At 41.2% G+C, this 19,924-nt stretch overlaps 1 protein-coding gene across 6 annotated transcripts in view; it reads left to right on the top strand.

Moving 5' to 3' along the window:
• Nucleotides 1–19,924, top strand: part of ARHGEF28 (Rho guanine nucleotide exchange factor 28) — a 313,794-nt gene that overhangs the window by 170,860 nt on the left and 123,010 nt on the right. For all 6 annotated transcript variants that reach the window (XM_035014641.1, XM_035014642.1, XM_035014643.1 and 3 more), the window contains 2 exons: nucleotides 7,251–7,303; nucleotides 7,877–7,937. In XM_035014641.1, the coding sequence (XP_034870532.1) occupies nucleotides 7,251–7,303; nucleotides 7,877–7,937 (114 nt within the window). The remainder of the gene's footprint in view (nucleotides 1–7,250; nucleotides 7,304–7,876; nucleotides 7,938–19,924) is intronic.

Raw genomic sequence — 19,924 nt, forward strand, 5'->3', positions numbered from 1 at the left:
AGTGGTAATCATGCATGTGTTGGGATACCAAGACGAGGCTCTTCCTGTCACAGTAACGAGGTGAGCAGATTGTTTTGTTTGAACGTTCTTTAGATGAGGATGCAGCCCTTCTCTGTGTGCTCTGGGTGAGTGAAATGTGAAAGAGGGCGTTGCGTGGTTGGGTGGGGGATTCTCCTTCTTTGAGTATCTCCTATGAGTTATTGGGAAAACAAGAGGGCTTTTATCTATGCAAGATTTCCTTTCCAAGATTCTTCATTTATTAAATATTGTAACTGAATGCTTTTTTAAGAAGTGTTGAATATGGTTTCAATGTCTGTCAAGATACAGGTCATTTACACCAGGATGGCTGGGACTTGAGGTGTTGGGGATTTCAGGACAGCAATTAGGCTGTTCTGTGGGGATGGTTACTCAGTTGAACACAGAGTTCTTATCTTAACCCCAGTATGGAGTATCCATCCAAGGACTTGATCAGCGTTGTTCACCTGAATGTCAAGTATTTTGGCATTTTTGAGACAATACAGATCATACCAAGGGAATGTACTTTCCAGCCCTGGGAATTGATTTGTAATTGTTCATTTCATCTTACAGAGCAGCTCAGCTTTTTCTGTGCTTCCTTGAGAGGCTGACTTTGCCAATCTACTTTCTCTTCCTGCCCACAGGAGAGAGTGAGTTTCATCATCAAAGGGCCAAGGATAAAAATAGGATATCAAGTTAATATGATGCTCATTTTATTTATTATTATAATACTAGTATTTTCTCACACATGAAGAAAAATTCTCCTCCTTGCCTCCCCAGTTTATCAGAAGAATCTCAGTTTGAGCTGGAAAGAATCTCAGATTCTTCAGAACTCACCTAGATGTAACAGACTGTTCAGATGGGCTATGGATACTGGTTCCAGCTGGGTCAGATCAGCTGGGTAGAGGCAAGGACTAGCATTAATGGAGCCTGATTGTATCAGGAGTCTAATACACTTGAAATAAGCTTAAGTTGAAAATATAGCTAAAGAGTTTCTTTCCTGAGTTGAAATAGAATCTAAGTGGGAAGTCAGAGGGCCAGAAAAGTATTCACAAGACAAAATTGAATGTTGTTTATAGCTTTCAAGTATGACTTGCCTCATTTTACTCAAGCAGTTGAATAAATCAGGCAAATTACATCATGACCTCAGCGTGAGATGTCATGATTTAGAGCTTCTGCTTATGTGATAGTTGCAACCAAAGTTTTGGGCTGAGCGTATCTTTTTTTCTCCCCCACGAGTAAGTTCCTCACTTTTTGAGACTTTATGGGGAGTGGGCAAATGCATACTGGAGATGTAAACAAAACAAAACAAACCCAAAATGATATTGTAAAAACATATTAAGCATAGTTACTGTATGACCCAGTAATGACACTCCTAGATAGAGTGAAAACCTCCATCTCCCTAATAACATGTATGCTAGTGTTCATAGCAGCATTATTCGTAACTGCCAAAAGGCGGGAGCAACCTAAACGTCCATCAGGAGTGGATATACAAAATGTGGTCCATCCATACAGTGGAATGGCATTTGGCAATAAAAAGGAATGTACTACTGATAGATTACAACATGAACGAACCTTAAAAATATTACATTCTGTGAGAGAATCCCCATACAAAAGACCATATATTGTGCGATGCCATTTATATGAAATATCCAGAACAGACAAATCCATTAAGACAGAATGAAGATTGGTGGTTGCCTTCGGGGTTGGGGGGCGGGGCAGTTAGGGAGAAATGGGTAGTGAATGCTAATGGGTAGAGGGTTTCTTATTGGGGGTAATGAAAATGTTCTCAAATTGTGCTAATTGCAAAACATTGAATATGTCAAAAATAATTGAATTGTATACTTAAAATGGGTAATTAGCATGATATTATACCTTAAAGCTGTTAAAAACATGCATGTAGAGAAGAAGTATATTCTAAAACATTAACAGTGGTTTTCTTTTGCTTTTTAATTATTTTTTGTGGCTCAAAAAAGTGTCACAAGTAATTTAAAGTATGTAAAAACAGATGTCAAAATCTTTTTGAAAGGATGTAGAGTGCAAATATGAAAATTATATTGTAAATACATTTGGAGCTGCTTTAGGGTAGGAATTTCTTCTTTCACCTTGATGTCCTCTCCCTGGCTGATCCTGTGGCTCAACAATGCTTGTTCACTTGAATGGACTGTTGGGGCTCACAGACTAATGGGGCTTATGCTCATATTTTTATAGATAATTGCCTGATCCTTTCTCCCAATCCATATTTATACTGGGAAGTCCAAAAGGTAGTTTTTACTAGTATCCCCACTTTTAGGAAAAAATGGAGTAATTGAGATACCGAAACAAAAGGGCACAGTATTAAGATAGTCTGTGAGTTAAGAGTAGGAGAGTTTCTCAAATTTGTTCCCTCTGCCATTTTAGTTCTCTGGGATTTGTGAATTGGACATACACACTAGGATAAAACACTGAAGTGATAAATTGAAGCAAAGTTGTTAGAAGGGAAACACCAGTGCATAAACTGGAAAGAAAAGGGTGATTTTGGGGCTTAGCTAGAGGGGTGGGAGGAAGCAAAGGGAAAAGCACTCATCTGTCTGCTCAATCTGGCAGTTCAGAAGTTATGATAAACAGTGCTGGTATTCAAAGTGTTTCAATTAGTATTTCAAAAAAGTGAACAACTTTCCCTTCCCTGTCCTGACCTAGAGCTTGCCTAATGATCCAGTACATCTCGTCAGCTATTTTGGGCCACCAGATTGAGGTGGAGGAGAGAAGCATTTATTCAGTGCCTTTAACAGGACAGGCACTCGCTTGGCACTGGGGATTCAAGGGTTGGGCCAAAATCAATTTGGACCCGGCCTTCCCAGAACTCAGTCTGTTGAGAGAAGAGGATCCATTCAAAGACTCTGCACCACTCTACTTTGGGCCTTTGTGGGGGAGGCAGCGTGAGCTGAGAGCATGACCCTCGTTTTTCAGTTGTACTTGTGATGATGCCCTGCCAATCTAACCCAGTTGTGAACTTGATTGTGGACAGTTGAACCTGAACCAAGAATGAAGCAGCAGTAGTTGTCTGGCTGGCTCTGATCATGATTTTTTTTTTTTTTTTTTTTTGCCTCCTTCCTGGGGGGAGTCAGATGACACAGCAAAGGGTAGTTAAAGGAGAATACCGATCGTCCTGTATTTTCAGTGTAAGCTTTTGCTTTGCCTAAGTGCAGCCTCTGTGGTCCCATTTTTCAAAAGGGGGCAATAAGACTTAACACAGAGTTGAGATCTATTAGGCTAATTTGTTTCTTAACAAAACACTGGTAGTCATCTTAGAGCTGCCTAACCCTGTTGTTTGAAAACCCTGTTTGCTGGTACGGTGTCGCTGGTGAACATGAATATTAGAGATTGTTTATTGTTCCATTATAGTTTGGCAATAAGAGAACATGTTTATTAAGTTTGGTAAATCGGATTTAGAGGGGATAATCCTTCTGCGTGGGCCGTGCAGGCAAGATTAATAGGCCTTTAAAAGTTACTGATATCATTATCTGCTGCAGGTTGCCATGGCAATGTGTGGTTTGATCACACTATGCCATTGGTGTTACAGAGGAGTGAGTGTAAAAGGACCCTAGTCATTTAGCAGAAACTCTCCTGGAGCAATTTGATTAAACTCCGGTCGAATGAGTGCCAAATTCTTCAGAAGCTCTAGGATGTAGCTGTGTATTGTCCCAGATTAATTAAAGATACGTTATTATTCTTTTTAAACAGTTTTTTTTTTTTTTTAAGATTTTATTTATTTATCTGACAGAGAGACAGGAGAGAGGGAACACAAGTAGGGGGAGTGGGAGAGGGAGAAGCAGGCTTCCCGCTGAGCGGGGAGCCCGATGCGGGGCTCGATCCCAGGACCTTGGGATCATGACCTGAGCCGAAGGCAGCCACTTAACCGACTGAGCCACCCAGGCACCCCGTAAAGATACGTTATTATTCTGAATCTATACACTGTCACAAATATTTTTAATAATGTTTGCATAAAGATTTTATAACTTTGGAAGCTATTTTTATTTTTTTTATTTATTTTATTTATTTATTTTTTTTTTAAGATTTTATTTATTTATTTGAGACAGAGAGAATGAGAGGGAGAGAGCACATGAGAGGGGGGAGGGTCAGAGGGAGAAGCAGACTCCCTGCTGAGCAGGGAGCCCGATGCGGGACTTGATCCCGGGACTCCAGGACCATGACCTGAGCCGAAGGCAGTCGCTTAACCAACTGAGCCACCCAGGCGCCCTGGAAGCTATTTTTAAACTGATGAAGTACAAATTTTATAAACACTTGTCTCTTTTAATAAAGTTTGTGGTAGTGGCATTAATTAGATTATACCTGAAACAAAAGAAAAATGCAGTAGATAATAAGGAAAACTGTAGGCTGACGGTGTGCAAACAGTGAAATTTTGAGAGTGGCAGGAAGCTGGAATCTGAACACGCTCACCATGATGACCCAGCTTCTGTTACTGCAAGCTGGGTTTTCTCAGATGCTGTGGCCTTCTGCATTAGTACGATCTTGAACAAAATGCGTGCTATTCCTTTTCATCAACCACCCTAGGTACATAATTCTTTAGAAATGCAGAATCCTAGGGCGCCTGGGTGGCTCAGTTGGTTAAGCGACTGCCTTCGGCTCAGGTCATGGTCCTGGAGTCCCGGGATCGAGTCCCGCATGGGGCTCCCTGCTCGGCAGGGAGTCTGCTTCTCCCTCTGACCCTCCTCCCTCTCATGCTCTCTGTCTCTCATTCTCTCTCTCTCAAATAAATAAAATCTTTAAAAAAAAAAATTAAAAAAAAAGAACACAGTGAATTTGAGGGCTTTTGCTGTTATTTTGGGGACAGAGCCAGGTGACATCTTTCTGTTTCTAGGAGTTTAAATAAAGTATATCAATCATCAAAGAAAGAGGAACAATGATCATAACCTGTGATTAAAATGAAGTGTCAGAAACTGAAGCTTTGGGCGCCTGGGTGGCTCAGTCGGTTAAGCGACTGCCTTCAGCTCAGGTCATGATCCTGGAGTCCCGGGATAGAGTCCCGCATCGGGCTCCCTGCTTGGCGGGGGGTCTGTTTCTCCCTCTGACCCTCCTCCCTCTCATGCTCTCTGTCTCTCATTCTCTCTCAAATAAATAAATAAAATCTTTAAAAAAAAAGAAAAAAGAAAGAAAGAAATGCAGAATCCTAAATTCGAGAGCGTACGGTCTGAAACCGTTTTAAAGGAATATTTTACAATAACAACATAAAAACGTGTGCGACTCTCTTGATATCTAGGCAGAAGTGTCTATGAAACTTGGGTTCTCGTTACCCTCCCTTCCTTCAGCAAATGGTGCTCTTTCGCCCACGTCGCCAACTTTGAGAGTCCGGGCTTGTGTGTTTCAAAACAAAATCCGTCGTAGTTTCTATAGGTGCTGCCCATCACTTTCTGCGTCTGTGCACTGGGGCAGAAAGCTTTATGTTAGGGTTTTGGATTTGGGCACTTGAGCAGCCAGCTTTTGAAGGGCGAAGCCGGCTCACCTTGGCATTCCCAGGGCCGACCGTGTTGTTGTGCAGACGTTACCGTGCTGCCACCTGGAGGCCCCGTGGGGGGTGTGCATTTAAAGGTAGGTTGGGGGTGCCAGAGAGCAAAAGCCGCCCAGGCTGTCCGCGCGTCCTTGACCCCTGTTGATGTCAGTTGACATGACCACGTGAAACTGAAGGTATTGTCGCTTCATTTTAAACTATGGGGCCAAGAGGGATTATGGAGTCAAGAGACTAAACTACTGTGGAGTATAAATATCTCATTAATTGTTAGTAAATGCAAAGTTTCTATTATGCATATTTTATTTAATTAATTAATTAATTTATTTATTTATTTTTTAAGATTTTATTTATTTATTTGAGAGAGAGAATGAGAGAGAGAGCACATGAGAGGGGGGAGGGTCAGAGGGAGAAGCAGACTCCCCGCTGAGCAGGGAGCCCGATGCGGGACTCCATCCCGGGACTCCAGGATCATGACCTGAGCTGAAGGCAGTCGCTTAACCAACTGAGCCACCCAGGCGCCCCTATTACGCATATTTTAAAAAGCCCATCAGGACAGTGAGGAAGTTGACTTCTCTGCTCTATCCTTGCCTTACTCTGATTTGTCAGGAAAGTACCTTATACTTTTTCTAAGCCAGAACATGAATGAACCTCCTAGCTTCCGTGCCTGGCAATAAGAGGAGCTTGAATAAATCCACCTGGAGGTGTGAAGCCTCCGGTGACTTCAGTTAATGGGCTGGCAAAGTGGAGCGAGGACTGTCTAGGTAAACTAGTGGGGTTTCCCCAGAATCGGCATCAGGCAGGGCAGCTGAGGGAGTCCAGAGGAGGCCTTGGGCCCACAAGAGTGTATATTCCTACATTGTTGCTGAAGTTTCTTAACTACCTGCCCTTGCTAGGAGTGTCCAGCGCTTATTTTCCCCAGGCCCAAGTCTGCTTTTGGTGGTTATATATTAACAATAGTGGCTCTTGTTTACGGGCAACTGAGTGGGAAGAGAACCAGTCAAGACCCAGAGGAAAATACCCCTTAAATGTTTAACTTAGAACATCCTGACCACTAATATTTCCAGGAAAGGTTTATTCAGAAAAAGGGTACCTGGCGTGCCTGGGGCCTGTCCATGCTCAGCCTGGCACCATCTGTGGTGGGAGCCCAAGGGTTGTGCTGGTGTTACGGACTTTCAAGGATGCCCAAGGAAAGGCAGAACCTCATCTGGAATGAATTACGCGCTTTTGAAACATGAAGTCTGTGGTATTTAAGGAACTAGACATGTGGGATATCCTTAGGTAGGTACTAGTCATGTCTTTAGAATCTCGGCTATTTTGAAGAGCCTTCGTTCTGTGAGCAGCCTGCCTTCTGAATCAGGGGCATTTGTTGATTTAATGATGGTTTTTTTTTTCCTCAGGATTTCCTGCAAGAGGTCCTGGGCTTGTTTACCTCTTGGTCCACACAAATATTACCAGAGTGTGGCAGTTGGACCATCACATACTCTGTGGACAGTTGATTTTTAAGAAGCCTAATCTAGGCTAGCTCCACACAGACAGCTCCTGGGGCAATTCATTTATATTTGTTGCCTGCTTTTTGGGTTTTCTTTCTTTCTTTCTTCCTTCCTCCCTTCCCTTCCCTTCCCTTCCTTTCCCTTCCCTTCCCTTCCCTTCCCTTCTTTCCTTTCTTTTTTTTTTTTTAATGAAAGCTCCTATCAGCAGTTCCTGATGAGGATCATTCCTTTTGCAGAGATTAAGAATTTGGTGACCAGCGGATCATCACCTGAAAAGGAGGATGTAAAGGTAATGATTCTTTGCCCCTCTTTCTTTTTTGCACTTTTCCCCAGAGCTGAAGTAGAAGTGAAGATCTAGTGGTAATAACAAATTTATCCCCCGCCCAAAAAAACACAAAAACAAACCTCCATGTGTACCCCATGTCACATTCAGAATAACTTGAAATTCAGTTGGCTTTATTGCATTTTCAGTCTCTACTCTTCATGACCAAAGCTGGCTGTCTTTCTGGGTTGCAGTTGTATATTCAAGATGATTATATACATTTTCCAAAACCAAGTTTTTCCTTAAAGATGGGTAGCTACAAATGTTTGCCAGCAATGTGACTGCAAGAGTACGCTCGGGAGACGTCCTGGGAAGAAAGGACCTAGGGAGGGCTTCCGCGTGGGGCGGGTCCTTCCCTTTCTGTAGCTCCTGAATAACGCTAAGTAAGTACAAGACTAGTTTTGTTGATGTGCGGCGAGACATGTAACATGTCTTCACTGATAGTCTCTGAGGTGGTTTTTTCTGAGTTGATAAAAATCAACAGAATTGGGGCACATGAGTAATTTTTGTCAAAACCCTGCCTGACCTTATCTTTTCCAGTGTGTGGAAAACTTGGTGGTTCAACCGAATGACCACGAAGACCGGGACAGTCTAGATTCGGGTATGTTCCAAAATAGCGCTTTCCCCTGTGCTCCTAAGAGTATGCCAGTCCTGGGTATAGAGAGGACCAGAAGAAAATAAATTTTAAAATAAAACCTTCCTTCCTGGGAGCTTTGTCTAGTTTTCGAAACCGATGCAGATACGTTTTTGTTGCCGCAGCAGTTACAATACTTTGAGTTCAGGGGTTGAAGCTCCACTTATAATCCTTTGAAAAACACACCAAGACAAAGCAATGAAGGCTTTGCCTGAGCAGTTGAGCTCTGAGCCGGACTCTGGCTTGGGACTGGTCCTGTGTTAGTTACCTCGTAACTTCTCTGAGGTAGACACCAGCTTCGGTTTCAGGTGAAGTGACTGAGGCCCCTGGCAGACAGCCTGTGGTGGGACTGAGACTCCTAATTCCATTCTGCCTGGCCCTGAAACCCCAGGCTTACCACCGTCCCATTTTGATGCCCAGTTGCGGGGCCCTTGGAGCTGAGCCGACGAGCCTGCGGAAGGACCAGACGTTGTCTGGGCACCAGGACATCCCATGGCACAGTGAAGGTAGTTTTTCCCTGGGACTGGACATGCTCATCTGCCTCCAGATTCTAGTTCACATCTTCCTAGGGCATGTCCCCAGGTCTCCCTGGCCGCTTGCTGGTTCTTGAGGGCTAATCTGGACCCTAGAGTTCCCCTTTGAGTTTGAGCCTGAGGAAGCTGTTGGAGGCTGGAGGACATACATAACCTGGGCCATCAGCTGATGTCTCCTGTGGGCCCCTGGGTGGTCTGTGCAGACCTCTGGGGCTGAGTGGAAAGCCCCGGCGCAGAGCTAGGTGCTAGGTGTTGCCGGGAGGGGGGTGGTATTAGCGGTGGTAGAGGAGTGCTCAGGCTGATGTGAAAGGGGGGAAGACCGAGATGATGCCCAGGGCGAGTTTAGTAGTGAGGGGGGCCAGGCCTGGAGCCTCGCGGCGCAGGGGTCTTGCTGGAGGCCGGTGGAGTGTTGTTGGCACATTTGGCAGGCACGGGCAGGACAGTGCCAGCGGTGGGGGGCGAGTCATGAAGAATAAAGCAAGGTGAGGAGCAAGCACGACCGTCAGCGGCCGTTGGCTGTGCTGCCCGTAGCCTGGCTCTAAGCCAGTGGTGTCTGCCCGATCTCTTTGGACGAGGTACTACCACTGAAACTGGAACAGAAACTTAGACTCTGCCAAGCAATTCGCACACCTTGAATATTTCTGCTATATAAGGTAAGGGTAATGATGTACTTCCAGAAGAGGGGAAGAGGAAGGGGAAATGGAAGCAAACAGCTCAGTTTAAATGACTCTTAGAGGCCATTAAATCCAGGAGCATAGCTGCTGCTCGAGCATGCAGGATGTCTCATCTACAAATTACATCATGCTTCCAGGAATGTTAGCTTTGAAGAATGTTTATCAAGACAAATTGCTGGAGGAGGGGGGGGGATGTCGGCTGTTACAAGTATTCCATAGGATGATTTTAATTTTCACTTTTAAAAACTCCATTCTCAAACCGGTACATTTGCTGGGTAAGAAGCCCCGTGGTAAGGAGAATATAGTAGCCTGATCTAATCGGTGTGTTTTGTCAGTAACATCATTGTGTCTGAGGAGGATCGTAATAAATGATTTGAGACAAACTCGTATGACTTTAATCCCCAGTGAGTTATGAAAAGGGCCACAAATGATTGTTCCTTGTGCTAACACTGGCTTTTTTCTTCATTTAAACTTTTAGGATTGAAAAAACTTACCTGACTCTATGCAAAGAAAATGGTAGTAGATTTTAAAAGAACCTTCTGGGACAGAAGGGGACAGGAAGCAGTGAGCAATAGTTGGATGATAAGCTGGAGTCTGGAAATTGAAACTGCTTTTCCACAAGGCCACTTCCAAACTGTTGTGTTATTTTATATGTGCTTACATTCTGCTCAGTCTCCAAGGACATACTGATAAATGTGGGATCGAGGTTGATTTCTTGGCTGACTTGTATTAGTTAGTTTAGCGTGCTATCGTAAACTACATCAGTGCTGTTACAGTAGAACGTGCTGTGACGATGGGCATGTTTTAGAGCTGTACTGTTCACCATGAATAGTAGCCACAGAGGTCTATTGTGTGTGTGATGTATGACTGTGTGGCTGAGGAATTAACGTATAACTTTAGTTTTTATTGCCCCGGAAGTTCCCTCTGTATCGTTGACCATCAGAGCATCAGGAATCCTACTGGCCATTGGTTCATACACTGCCAAGGACTGTTGATTGCAGGGATGATGTCTTGGGTGGGTAATAGCTGGTAAGCTCACCCAAGCCAGGGCCTCTGAACCACCTCAGCGAGTAGTAAGGGGATGTTCAGGAGTGATGGCTCTGTTCTCTGTGGATGCCATAAGAGCCTCAAAGGGGAGAATGTCAGCTGAAGGGCTGGGATCCTGTATTGGTGCTATCAGAGTGCAGACCGGAACTTCTCAGCGTGTGTTCCCTTAACATTGAAGGCATGTAGAATGGAGAGAGAGGGCAGAGCATTCAGAGGAAATGAATTTAGAGAACATAGATGAGATGGTCAGTAGAGAAATTAAGAAGGCAGAAAGAGTCTGTCTGGCTCAAGTCTGCAGGACTCAATAGGATTAAGAAATAGAAGCTCAATAGTGGGCCCCAGCAAATGCTGTGCCAAGGAGAAGGGAAGTGAACATCAAGCACGAGCAAGGGGACAGCTGTGAGAATTTGGAGGGATGGTGAGCTTCAGCTGCCTTCTTGGAATCCCACCTGCAAATGAAGATGCATAAACCATCATTGCACTAGCCAAATTGCGAATGGCTTGATACGTTGCTGTCTTGTGAACTCTACTTTTAAAGGGTTGAATTTGAAAAAAATAGAACTGTGCCTCATTAGAAATGAAGATTTGCAGTTAAAAGTTAAGTTTGTCCTTGAGGACTGGCGAATCAAGAGTGCCAATGTGGCAGGTGAATTACAGAAGCTCCTGGAACGTGACACTCCTGCTCTCTTAGCAAGTGATACTCCAGAGTGTGAGTGAAGTTGTGTATGTCAGACCAGATTTAGTGACATTCAGACTGATGTTGATTTTCCTGCAGTAATTTATCAGCCATGTCCTGCATTGGACTAAAGATGGCTTGAGAGTTACCTACCTACAGCTGTACATTGTAGGACTATTTGGATAGAAAAAATGAAGGATTGGTGAGATAGAGTGGTTAAAACAAGAACCATGTGAGCATGTTTTAACTTTCCTCAAGGGACAAGATAGGAGGGAGGTAGAGACATTAGGGGAGGTGGTGATGGAACTGGTTGACATCATGGTTCTGTGCTTGAGAAGTCCCAGTACCTTGAAGCTCTGGGCAGGAAGGAAGGCTGCATTTACTACTCCAGGTCTGGCTGGCAGAGAGTGGGCCAGAGAAGATTTCATATAGAATATCATGTCAAAATAAGACTTTTGGAAAAAATAATATTTTTATTTTTAAAATTTTTTAATTTTAACTCTTTTTAAAGATTTTATTTATTTATTTGACAGAGAGAGACACAGCAAGAGAGGGAACACAAGCAGGGGTAGTGGGAGAGGGAGAAGCAGGCTGCCTGCTGAGCAGGGAGTCCGACAAGGGGCTCGATCCCAGGACCCTGGGACCATGACCTAAGCCAAAGGCAGATGCTCAATACCTGAGCCACCCAGGTGCCCCAAAAATAATATTTTTAAATTGTGGAAGCAATAAATGCTCACAGTAGAAAAATTGGGAATTTTAGAACCTGTTGGAAAAAAGAGAAACAACCCTATATTTTGCCCACCCAAAGCAGCTGCTATTAAACTTAGCTGTATTCCTACCAGTATTTTTACGTGCATCTATTTTTAACATAGTTGTGATCATGTAAACAATGGAATTTTGTGCCCTGTTTTATTCATTTAACATTATATGCCATAAGTAAGTTCTGTGTTAGTAGGTAGTTTAAAATGATTCTGTACATTTTTCTACAAAAAATAGGGGTTACTTTTCTAAGAAGAAGGGGAAAATGTCTAGATTTTGCCAGTCAGTATTTATCAGTGAGAGGAAAAGCTCTTCTTTTTATAATATGTATTGTTTGATTTTATAGAGGGACCTGATTTTCAGTATATGCTGAGGTTCGAATCCCAATTATTCTTTAGTACTTTGGGTCACTTCATTGCTATTACTGTTGGTTGCCTATATGTAACATGAGAAAAAGAAAACCTTTTAATCTTTTAGTTAGTAGGTGTTGGGACCTGGGAGGTGTGGGTACCAAGGCTCTGAGAGATAAACCAAAGCTGGTGTGGAAAGAAACCTGACCTGATACCCCAAAAAATTGATCCAGACCAGTCATGAGAAGGAAGCAGAAATAGACAGAAATGTTCAGTAGGAAGCAGAGTGTTTCAGATTGCTTAACCTAGACAGCACAGATTTTCAGGACTACAGAAAAGACCCAGAAGGAGAAACAAAGGTGCTATATAGGAAGCTTAGGAAAAAATATTTTCAGTAAACGGAAGCTGGAAGGAAATCATTGGAAGATCCAGAGGATCAGCCCCTCTAGAGCAGAATGTTTGGGGTAGTACAAACTCGTTTTTTGGGATCCCCATTTGTGGGTCTATCTGGGAGAGGTTCAAGCCCATGGATTTCAGTGGTAAGGTGCGTGGAGACTGTGTAGTGAATCCTGCTGGTTTGGCATAAAGCACCAAATAAGTAGGGCTAACCGGGTTAGTCTTTGTTCTCTTATATTAACTAAAAGTTTAGAAATAAATTAATGCCGCTAAGTTATACAACCATATAAAACAGCACTTTTAAGTTGTTTGTGGGAACAGTTTTGAGATGATTCCAAACATCAGGGAATCTTAAGATCTAGGACCCATGGGATGCCTGGGTGGCTCAGTCGGTTAAGCATCTGCCTTCAGCTTAGGTCATGGTCCCTGGGGTCCTGGGTCGATTCCTGCATCAGGCTCCTTCCTGAGCAAGGAGCCTGCTTCTCTCTCTGCCTGCCTCTCCCCCTGCTTGTGCTTTCTCTCTCTCTGACAAATAAATAAATAAAATCTTAAAAAAAAAAAAAATCTGGGACCCATGTCTGTAGAAGTGGGCCCTCTGTTGGCTGTTATTTGATAACATATGTGTATCTATGTTGAGATCTCAAGAATGTTAAACATGAAGGAATATTTAAAAAGTGTCAGGGAGAAGGAAACTTAGCAGAGCTCTCAACCTTCTGAAAAAGAAGTTTTGAAGTCTGATTTTTGGCAGATCTTTCTCTATGCCCCAGGCTACAGAATCTTCTGTGGATTCCTTTGTGGTGGGGGGGGGGCAGTTTTTATTTTTACCACAAGCCAAAGCTTATCAGTGATTGGATTTTGAAATAAAGGAGCTGGGGCTAGGAATGGAGAAATAACCTAAGACCACTGGGAATGCAAAGTTATTTGTAAAAATGGACTCGTATTCCTTCTGTTGTGTTCAATGAAATTTTCTTACTACACTTGTTGAGGTTTTAAACGTTTTTGGTAGAAGAAATTACTGACTTACTGGAATTCTGCTGAATATTACAAGCTCTGTTTGGGTCCTTTACTATAAGTGTTCTGCCTCTTCTATTTGTGGCTTCATTGTTTGGGCATATTTTCCTTGTGGAATGTGAATAAAGCATTTTTCTTTAAATTAGACAATTAGAATATTTATTGGCAGTATTCTATCCCATGAATTAAAGAATTGTGGGACTTTTAGGTTAATATATACTATAAACTAGAGCACATGAAGAAACTAAAGCCTTACTGGAGGTGTATAGTATCATATTGCTTTTCTTCTGATGAAAAAACACACATACAAACACTGTGTTAAACTGGAATTCCCAAATCTACTGTCTGATGAAACCATGAGTCTTATGCTTTGCCTATTATTAGCTCACAAATGTAAAAAATGCAAAATAAAAGTGAGTTAAGGTTAAGAGTTGCATAGGCACTCAATCTGTGGTTCTAAACTCAGCCTGCACATTGGGATTACCCTTGGAGCTTTAACAATACTGAAACCTGTGTCCATTCCCAGAGAAATCTGATTTAACTGGTCTGGAGTGAAGCCCACACTTAGAGTTCTTAAAGTTCCCCAGGTGATTCTCAGTGTGGCCCAAGGTTGAGAACCATGACGTACTTCCTTGAGGGAGCTCTGCCTTGCTGAAATCACCCCTTCCTGGGGTTTCCATCTTTTTAGAGTTGTGGAAATGTGGTTCTACTTGTATTGCAATAGATGGCAAAAGCAATGGAATGGAAGCCAATTTGTATTGGGTTTGCAGACTTTGAATGAGTATCATCATCAATATCCTCATAGATACGTGGGAAATGTAAAAACTTCGGAAAAAAACTACTGAGAGAAAATCCAGTGATTGTCACTTGCTTTCAGAGTCATTTAATGACATAAATGTACCTGTACATTTCCAGGTACACAGATGGAGAGGAAGCGAATTGGGTTTACACTAATATCATAAGGGCTTTACAAGGAGGCCTGCTATTTGTATCCATGGTACAAGCCAAACTGCCTTTTGCTTTCATTCAACAAACCAACTTAATTTCTGAAATGGTAACTGAGGGAGGGGAAAAAGGGCAGTTTTTTCTCTGAATTTTAAATTTTCTTTTTTTTTTTCGTTTTATTTTTTCATCATGATAAGTGTACTCTTTAATCCCCATCCCCTATTTCACCCATTCCTCCACCAACCTCCCCTCTGGTAACCAACAGTTCTCTATAGTTAAGAGTCTGTTTCTTGGTTTCTCTCTTTCTCTTTTTTCCTTCAGTTGTTTGTTTTGTTTTTTGCTTGTTTGTTTTGTTTCTTAGATTCCACATATGAGTGAAATTATATGGTATTTGTCTTTCTCTGACTTATTTTGTTTAGCATTATACTCTAGCTCCATCCTTGTTGTTGCAAATGGCAAAATTTCATTCTTTTTTATGGCTGGATAATATTCCATTGTATATACATACCACATCTTCTTGATCCGTTCATCAATCAATAGACATTTGGGCTGCTTCCATACTTTGGCTGTGTAGATAATGCTACTATAAACATCAGGGTGCGTGTATCCCTTTGAATTAGGGTTTTTGTATTTTGGGGTTAAATACCAGTGTGATTGCTCAGTTGTAGTGTAGTTTGATTTTTAATTTTTTGAGGAACAGGCATACTTTTCCAGAGCAGCTGCACCAGGTTGCATTTCCACCAGCAGTGAACAAGGGTTCCTTTTTCTCCACAACCTTGCAAACATTTGTTGTTTCTTGTGTTTTTGATTTTAGCCATTCTGACGGGTGTGAGGTCATAACTCACTGTGGTTTTGATTTGCATTTTCCTGATGATGAGTGATATTGACCATCTTTTCATGTGTCTGTTGGTCATATGTCTTCTTTGGAGAAATGTCTGTTCATGTCTTCTCATTTTTTAATTGGGTTATTTGTTTTTTGGGTATTGAGTTGTATCCATTCTTTATATTTTTTAGGTTAACTAACTATTGGATATGTCATTTGCAAATATCTTCTCTAATTCCATAAATTGCCTTTTAGTTTTGTTGAGGTTTCCTTCACTGCAGAAATTTTTTGTTTTGATGTAGTCCCAGTAGTTTGCTTTTATTTCCCTTGCCTCAGGAGACATATCTAGAAAAATGTTGCCTGGCTGATGTCAGAGAGATTACTGCCTGTGCTCTTTTCAGGATTTTTGTGGCTTCAGGTCTCATAGTTAGGTCTTTAACCCACTTTGAATTTATTTTTGTGTATGGTGAAAGAAAGTGGTCCAGTTTCATTCTTTGCATGTGGCTGTCCAGTTTTCCCAACACTGTTTTTTAAAGAGACCATCATTTCCTCATTATATATGAATTCTAAATTTTCATTCTCCAAAATAAGATCCTCAACTCCAAATAAACATAGCTTAGTGAATGAGTAAATCACACAGGCTTCATCCCTAAAGATTCTATTTTGATGTTTAAGTCAAATGATTAGATTATAAAATTCAAACAAAAATAAAATATTAAGGAAACTACTAATTTGTAAAACATGAAACAAATGAAAAATAGGAAATATGTTCTGGAAATAATATTTAAAATTTTTACATGGAAAGTTAAAATTCAAGCCACAGATTTCTTCCCCTTTTCTTGTGCTGAAATCCTTGAGTATACCAGTGTGTCCAGAAATTTAATAAAGGAATTGCTCTCACAGAGGAATCCCTTGGCTCTGGGCTTCATTGCAGTGTGTAGTGCGCTTATGTGAGTTTAGGCTTGCTCTTTTTTGAGTACCAGTGGTTAATCCCTTGGAAGGGACTTCAGGGCGGTTAACGCTTGTATTCCCTGGCATGAAAGCTTACAATTTATCTGGACAAGTTGGTTTAACTTTTAGAGTGGCTAATTGAGAAGACATTGTTATGAAATATGGCCCCTTACTTCAGGCATGAGCAAGAAAGCCAATAGAATTTATTCTTCATAGTGTGAGATTCTGTGGAAGGATGTGTATGAGCTAAAGTATAGAGAAGTGGTACCATTGCAAATTGAACAGGAGATCTACTAGTAAATGTGGTTCTTTATAATAATTAAAATAACAAAAAAAATCACAGAGTAAAGTTGGAGTTATCCAGAACTTAAGTGGAAGACTTTGAGTAAGCTAGCTGGGTTTCATCCATGCTCTTGAGATTTGTCTGCCAATAAGATTTCTGTGATCTAACCGGGTAGACGCACCTACCCTCAGGTGCACATGGGAGCCTCTCACTGTGGTTGCCTCTTGGGAACCTATTAACTCCAAAGAGACACTATTTGTTTATGAAAAATTAAAATTAGTTTCAGCATATCATCTTTTAATGTCTACTTAGCTTTGTCAGAGCTACGCAGTTACTTCACATGATACTTTAGGCAAAAGAAAGTGGACTTTTATGCATGACTTGAATTCTGCATATATGATTAAGTGATGCAGTCTTTTAGCATGAATTCCGCAAACATCCATCGAGTGAACATAGATTCTGTACTTTTTGCCTCATCCTTTAAAATTTTTTTAAATTTTATTTTTAGAACAGATTTCAGATTTGTAGAAAAATTATAAAGATAGTTATGGAGAGTTCCCACATGTCCCTCTTCCCCTATTAACAAATACTATGGTGCATTTGTTCAAATGAGTTAACCGATATTGATACATTATTATTGACTGAAGTCCATACTTTATTTAGATTTCCTTCGATTTATCTAATTTCCATTTTGTGTCCCAGGATCCTCTCCAGGATACCATATTATATTTAGTTATCATGTTTCCTTAGGCTCCTCTTGGCAGTGAGAATTTCTCAGACTTTGCGTGTTTTTAATTATCTTGACAGTTTTAGGACTACTGGTCAGATATTTTGTAGAATGTCCCTCAGTAGGTATTTTTCTGATGTTTTTCCTGTCATTATGTTGAGGTTATGGGTTTTGGGAGGAAGACCACAGAGGTGAAATGCCATTTTCATCACATCAATGGTATATGCTGTCAACATTACTTAAAACTGTTAATGATGACCTTGATTATGTGGCAGAGTAGGGTTTGTCAGGTTTCTTCACTGTGAAGTTACTCTTCCTCACTACTCTTCGCATACTCTTTGGAAAGATGTGCAGCCCGTACTTCAGGGGTGGGGTGTCCTCTGTATACTTCCTTGTGGGCAAATAAATAACTGGGAATTCTTCTACATGGGAGACTTATACTTGCCCCTCTATTTATTTAATCATTTATGTCAGTATGCATTCATGGGTATTTGACACTGCATCCTAATTTAGGACTGCTTTATTTGTTGAGAAGTGGTCTAGCTCTCACAGTGGGGGATTCTTCTAGTTGGCTTCCTTGTCATTTCTACACATTCCCCTCATTGTGGGATTTTTTTGCTGTTTTTTTTTTTTTTTTTTTTTTTAGCGGGGTGAAAGTTTTCTTTATGATACTATAATGGTGGATACATGGCACTGCATTTGTCAAAACTCAGGGAACTTTATGGCACAGAAGTAAACTTCAATGTGTGCAAATAAAAAAAATGAAGTTGGAGGATCCTTTGATGGAAGCAGAATGTGACAAAACAATTTAACTACTAAAAATGTATGAGATTCCTTACTGTAAGAGATGAGAAGTTTTCAGACCTCAGTAACTTTGGAAATGAGTAGAGTCTATAAGAATAAAAGCAAAATAAACTGTACATAAGCACTGTCCTCTAGGTGATAAAGTTGTTTCTCACAGGGATACAGGTTATCAGTTTTTATACCACTGTAACAGTGCGCTGGAAATGAACAATTAAGCAAATGGATTATAGACATTATTGTTATGTTGGAGTGGTTGGGAGTTGGTAGATAACCAAGGGGAGGAGGCTAGAATGATCTGTGTGCTGATGAATTAGAGTTGGCCACATTAGTATGCACGCATGATTAGTTAACATAGATATGCATGGTTGCATGTAGAAATGTTTATAGATAAATGTATATAAATAGGTCAGGGCACACTTGGAGATATTTCCTTACTCTGTTGAGCGGGACTAGAAGTAACAATAGTAGCATATTCAGGATCAGCCACCCTTTATTTAGCTTCAGAACTGTGGAATTGATAGATTTGAGTTTACATTAAGACTAAGTTTTTTGCTCATTTTATATCTCCTAGTTCACTTATATGCATGTGAATGACCATATACAAGCCCATAGAACAGTAAGTTGAACTTTGAATGTTCAAATTGATTAAAAAAAAAAGTAAGTTTGTAAATAAGTTTGTGGCATGTAAGAGACGTTTTTGGAAAGGTTTGGGAAAATGGGAATTGGAACATTAGCAGAAAAAACCTAAAAGGTAGATGTTGCTCTCCCTAATTGCCGTGGCTCTTCCTGCCAAGAGGAATCTCTTTCTCCCGAGGCTATGACAAGACATGTGACTGTCCCTCCACCCTTGCTCTTTTCACCTTCCTGGCTCATCTCCTTTCTTCTCCCACTTCTAGGACCCTTCACATTCAGTATTCAAAGCTGCTTCTCTCCGACAGAGTCAAAATTTCTCCTAATTCATTGTTCAGAAACATCTAGCCAGTTTGTTCTACTTCTTTTCTTTGAGGTTATGCCAAGGATTTCAAGGTTTAAAACAGAGATCCAGGAAGAGTCTTTTTATTTTTTTTTCTTAAGAGTATCATCTGAATAGAAACTGATACTTGTAGCTATTGTAACTGCTGGTGGAAACCTTGACAATGTAATTCTTGAATATGTTGCTTTGTTTGTAAATCTACTTTCCTGTCCTTAGTGTTTTGGATATTTCTTCTTACACTACACGTGGATATGTCATAATACAAGTAATATCTTGATGGACGTTTAGGCTATATCCAGTTTTTCCCCTAAGGTAGTAGGGGGATATAAAAACCTCTGAAAGTGCATGCAGGCTTTTTATTCAAATAAACCAAGGTAATAAAGGTAGATAAGAAACAAAAAGTATTCTTACGTTTAAAGTAAGGTGGCATTAGGAAATGGTGCACCCTAAAAGTCCAGTGCATGACAACAGTGGTTGTCCCGTGTTCCCGAGTTATGTCTGTTTTATGTGAGATCAATTTCGTGGGCTCTGTTTCAAAAAGAGAATGGGGAAGTCGGGAGAAAATTAATCATTCAAACCTTGGGATGACTGTACTCACGACTCCATGGCTCTGAGTGAGTGTGACAGCGGAGATGTGAAGGTGCTGTTCCCACTGTGCTTCTCAGAATGAGCGCATCTTTAGCACATGGATATGAGCTATGCTTTGAAAAATCCTTATTTTCTGTATAGCATGGTCTCTCAGAGCCAAGCATTTCGCTTGGTGCATAACCGAAGTCACAATGTTCTCCAACAAAGAAGAACTGCTTGTATTGAACTCCAGGAGATGACATGGGGCCTCCTAAGGGATTTTGAGGAAGATTCTGACCATCTCTGAGTTTCACCTAAGGCTACATTATGTTGCCACTGTGCGGGCTTAAGTGAGCCAGGATAGGCTTGTCCTGGTGTTTAGGGGTCTTGTCTCCTCTTGCCGGTGTTTTTTAGTGACTTTTTCCAAGAATGGTG

The sequence above is a fragment of the Mirounga leonina genome, unplaced genomic scaffold (genome assembly GCF_011800145.1).
Source record: "Mirounga leonina isolate KUSES-001 unplaced genomic scaffold, KU_Mleo_1.0 Mir_168, whole genome shotgun sequence".
Lineage (NCBI taxonomy): Eukaryota > Metazoa > Chordata > Mammalia > Carnivora > Phocidae > Mirounga > Mirounga leonina.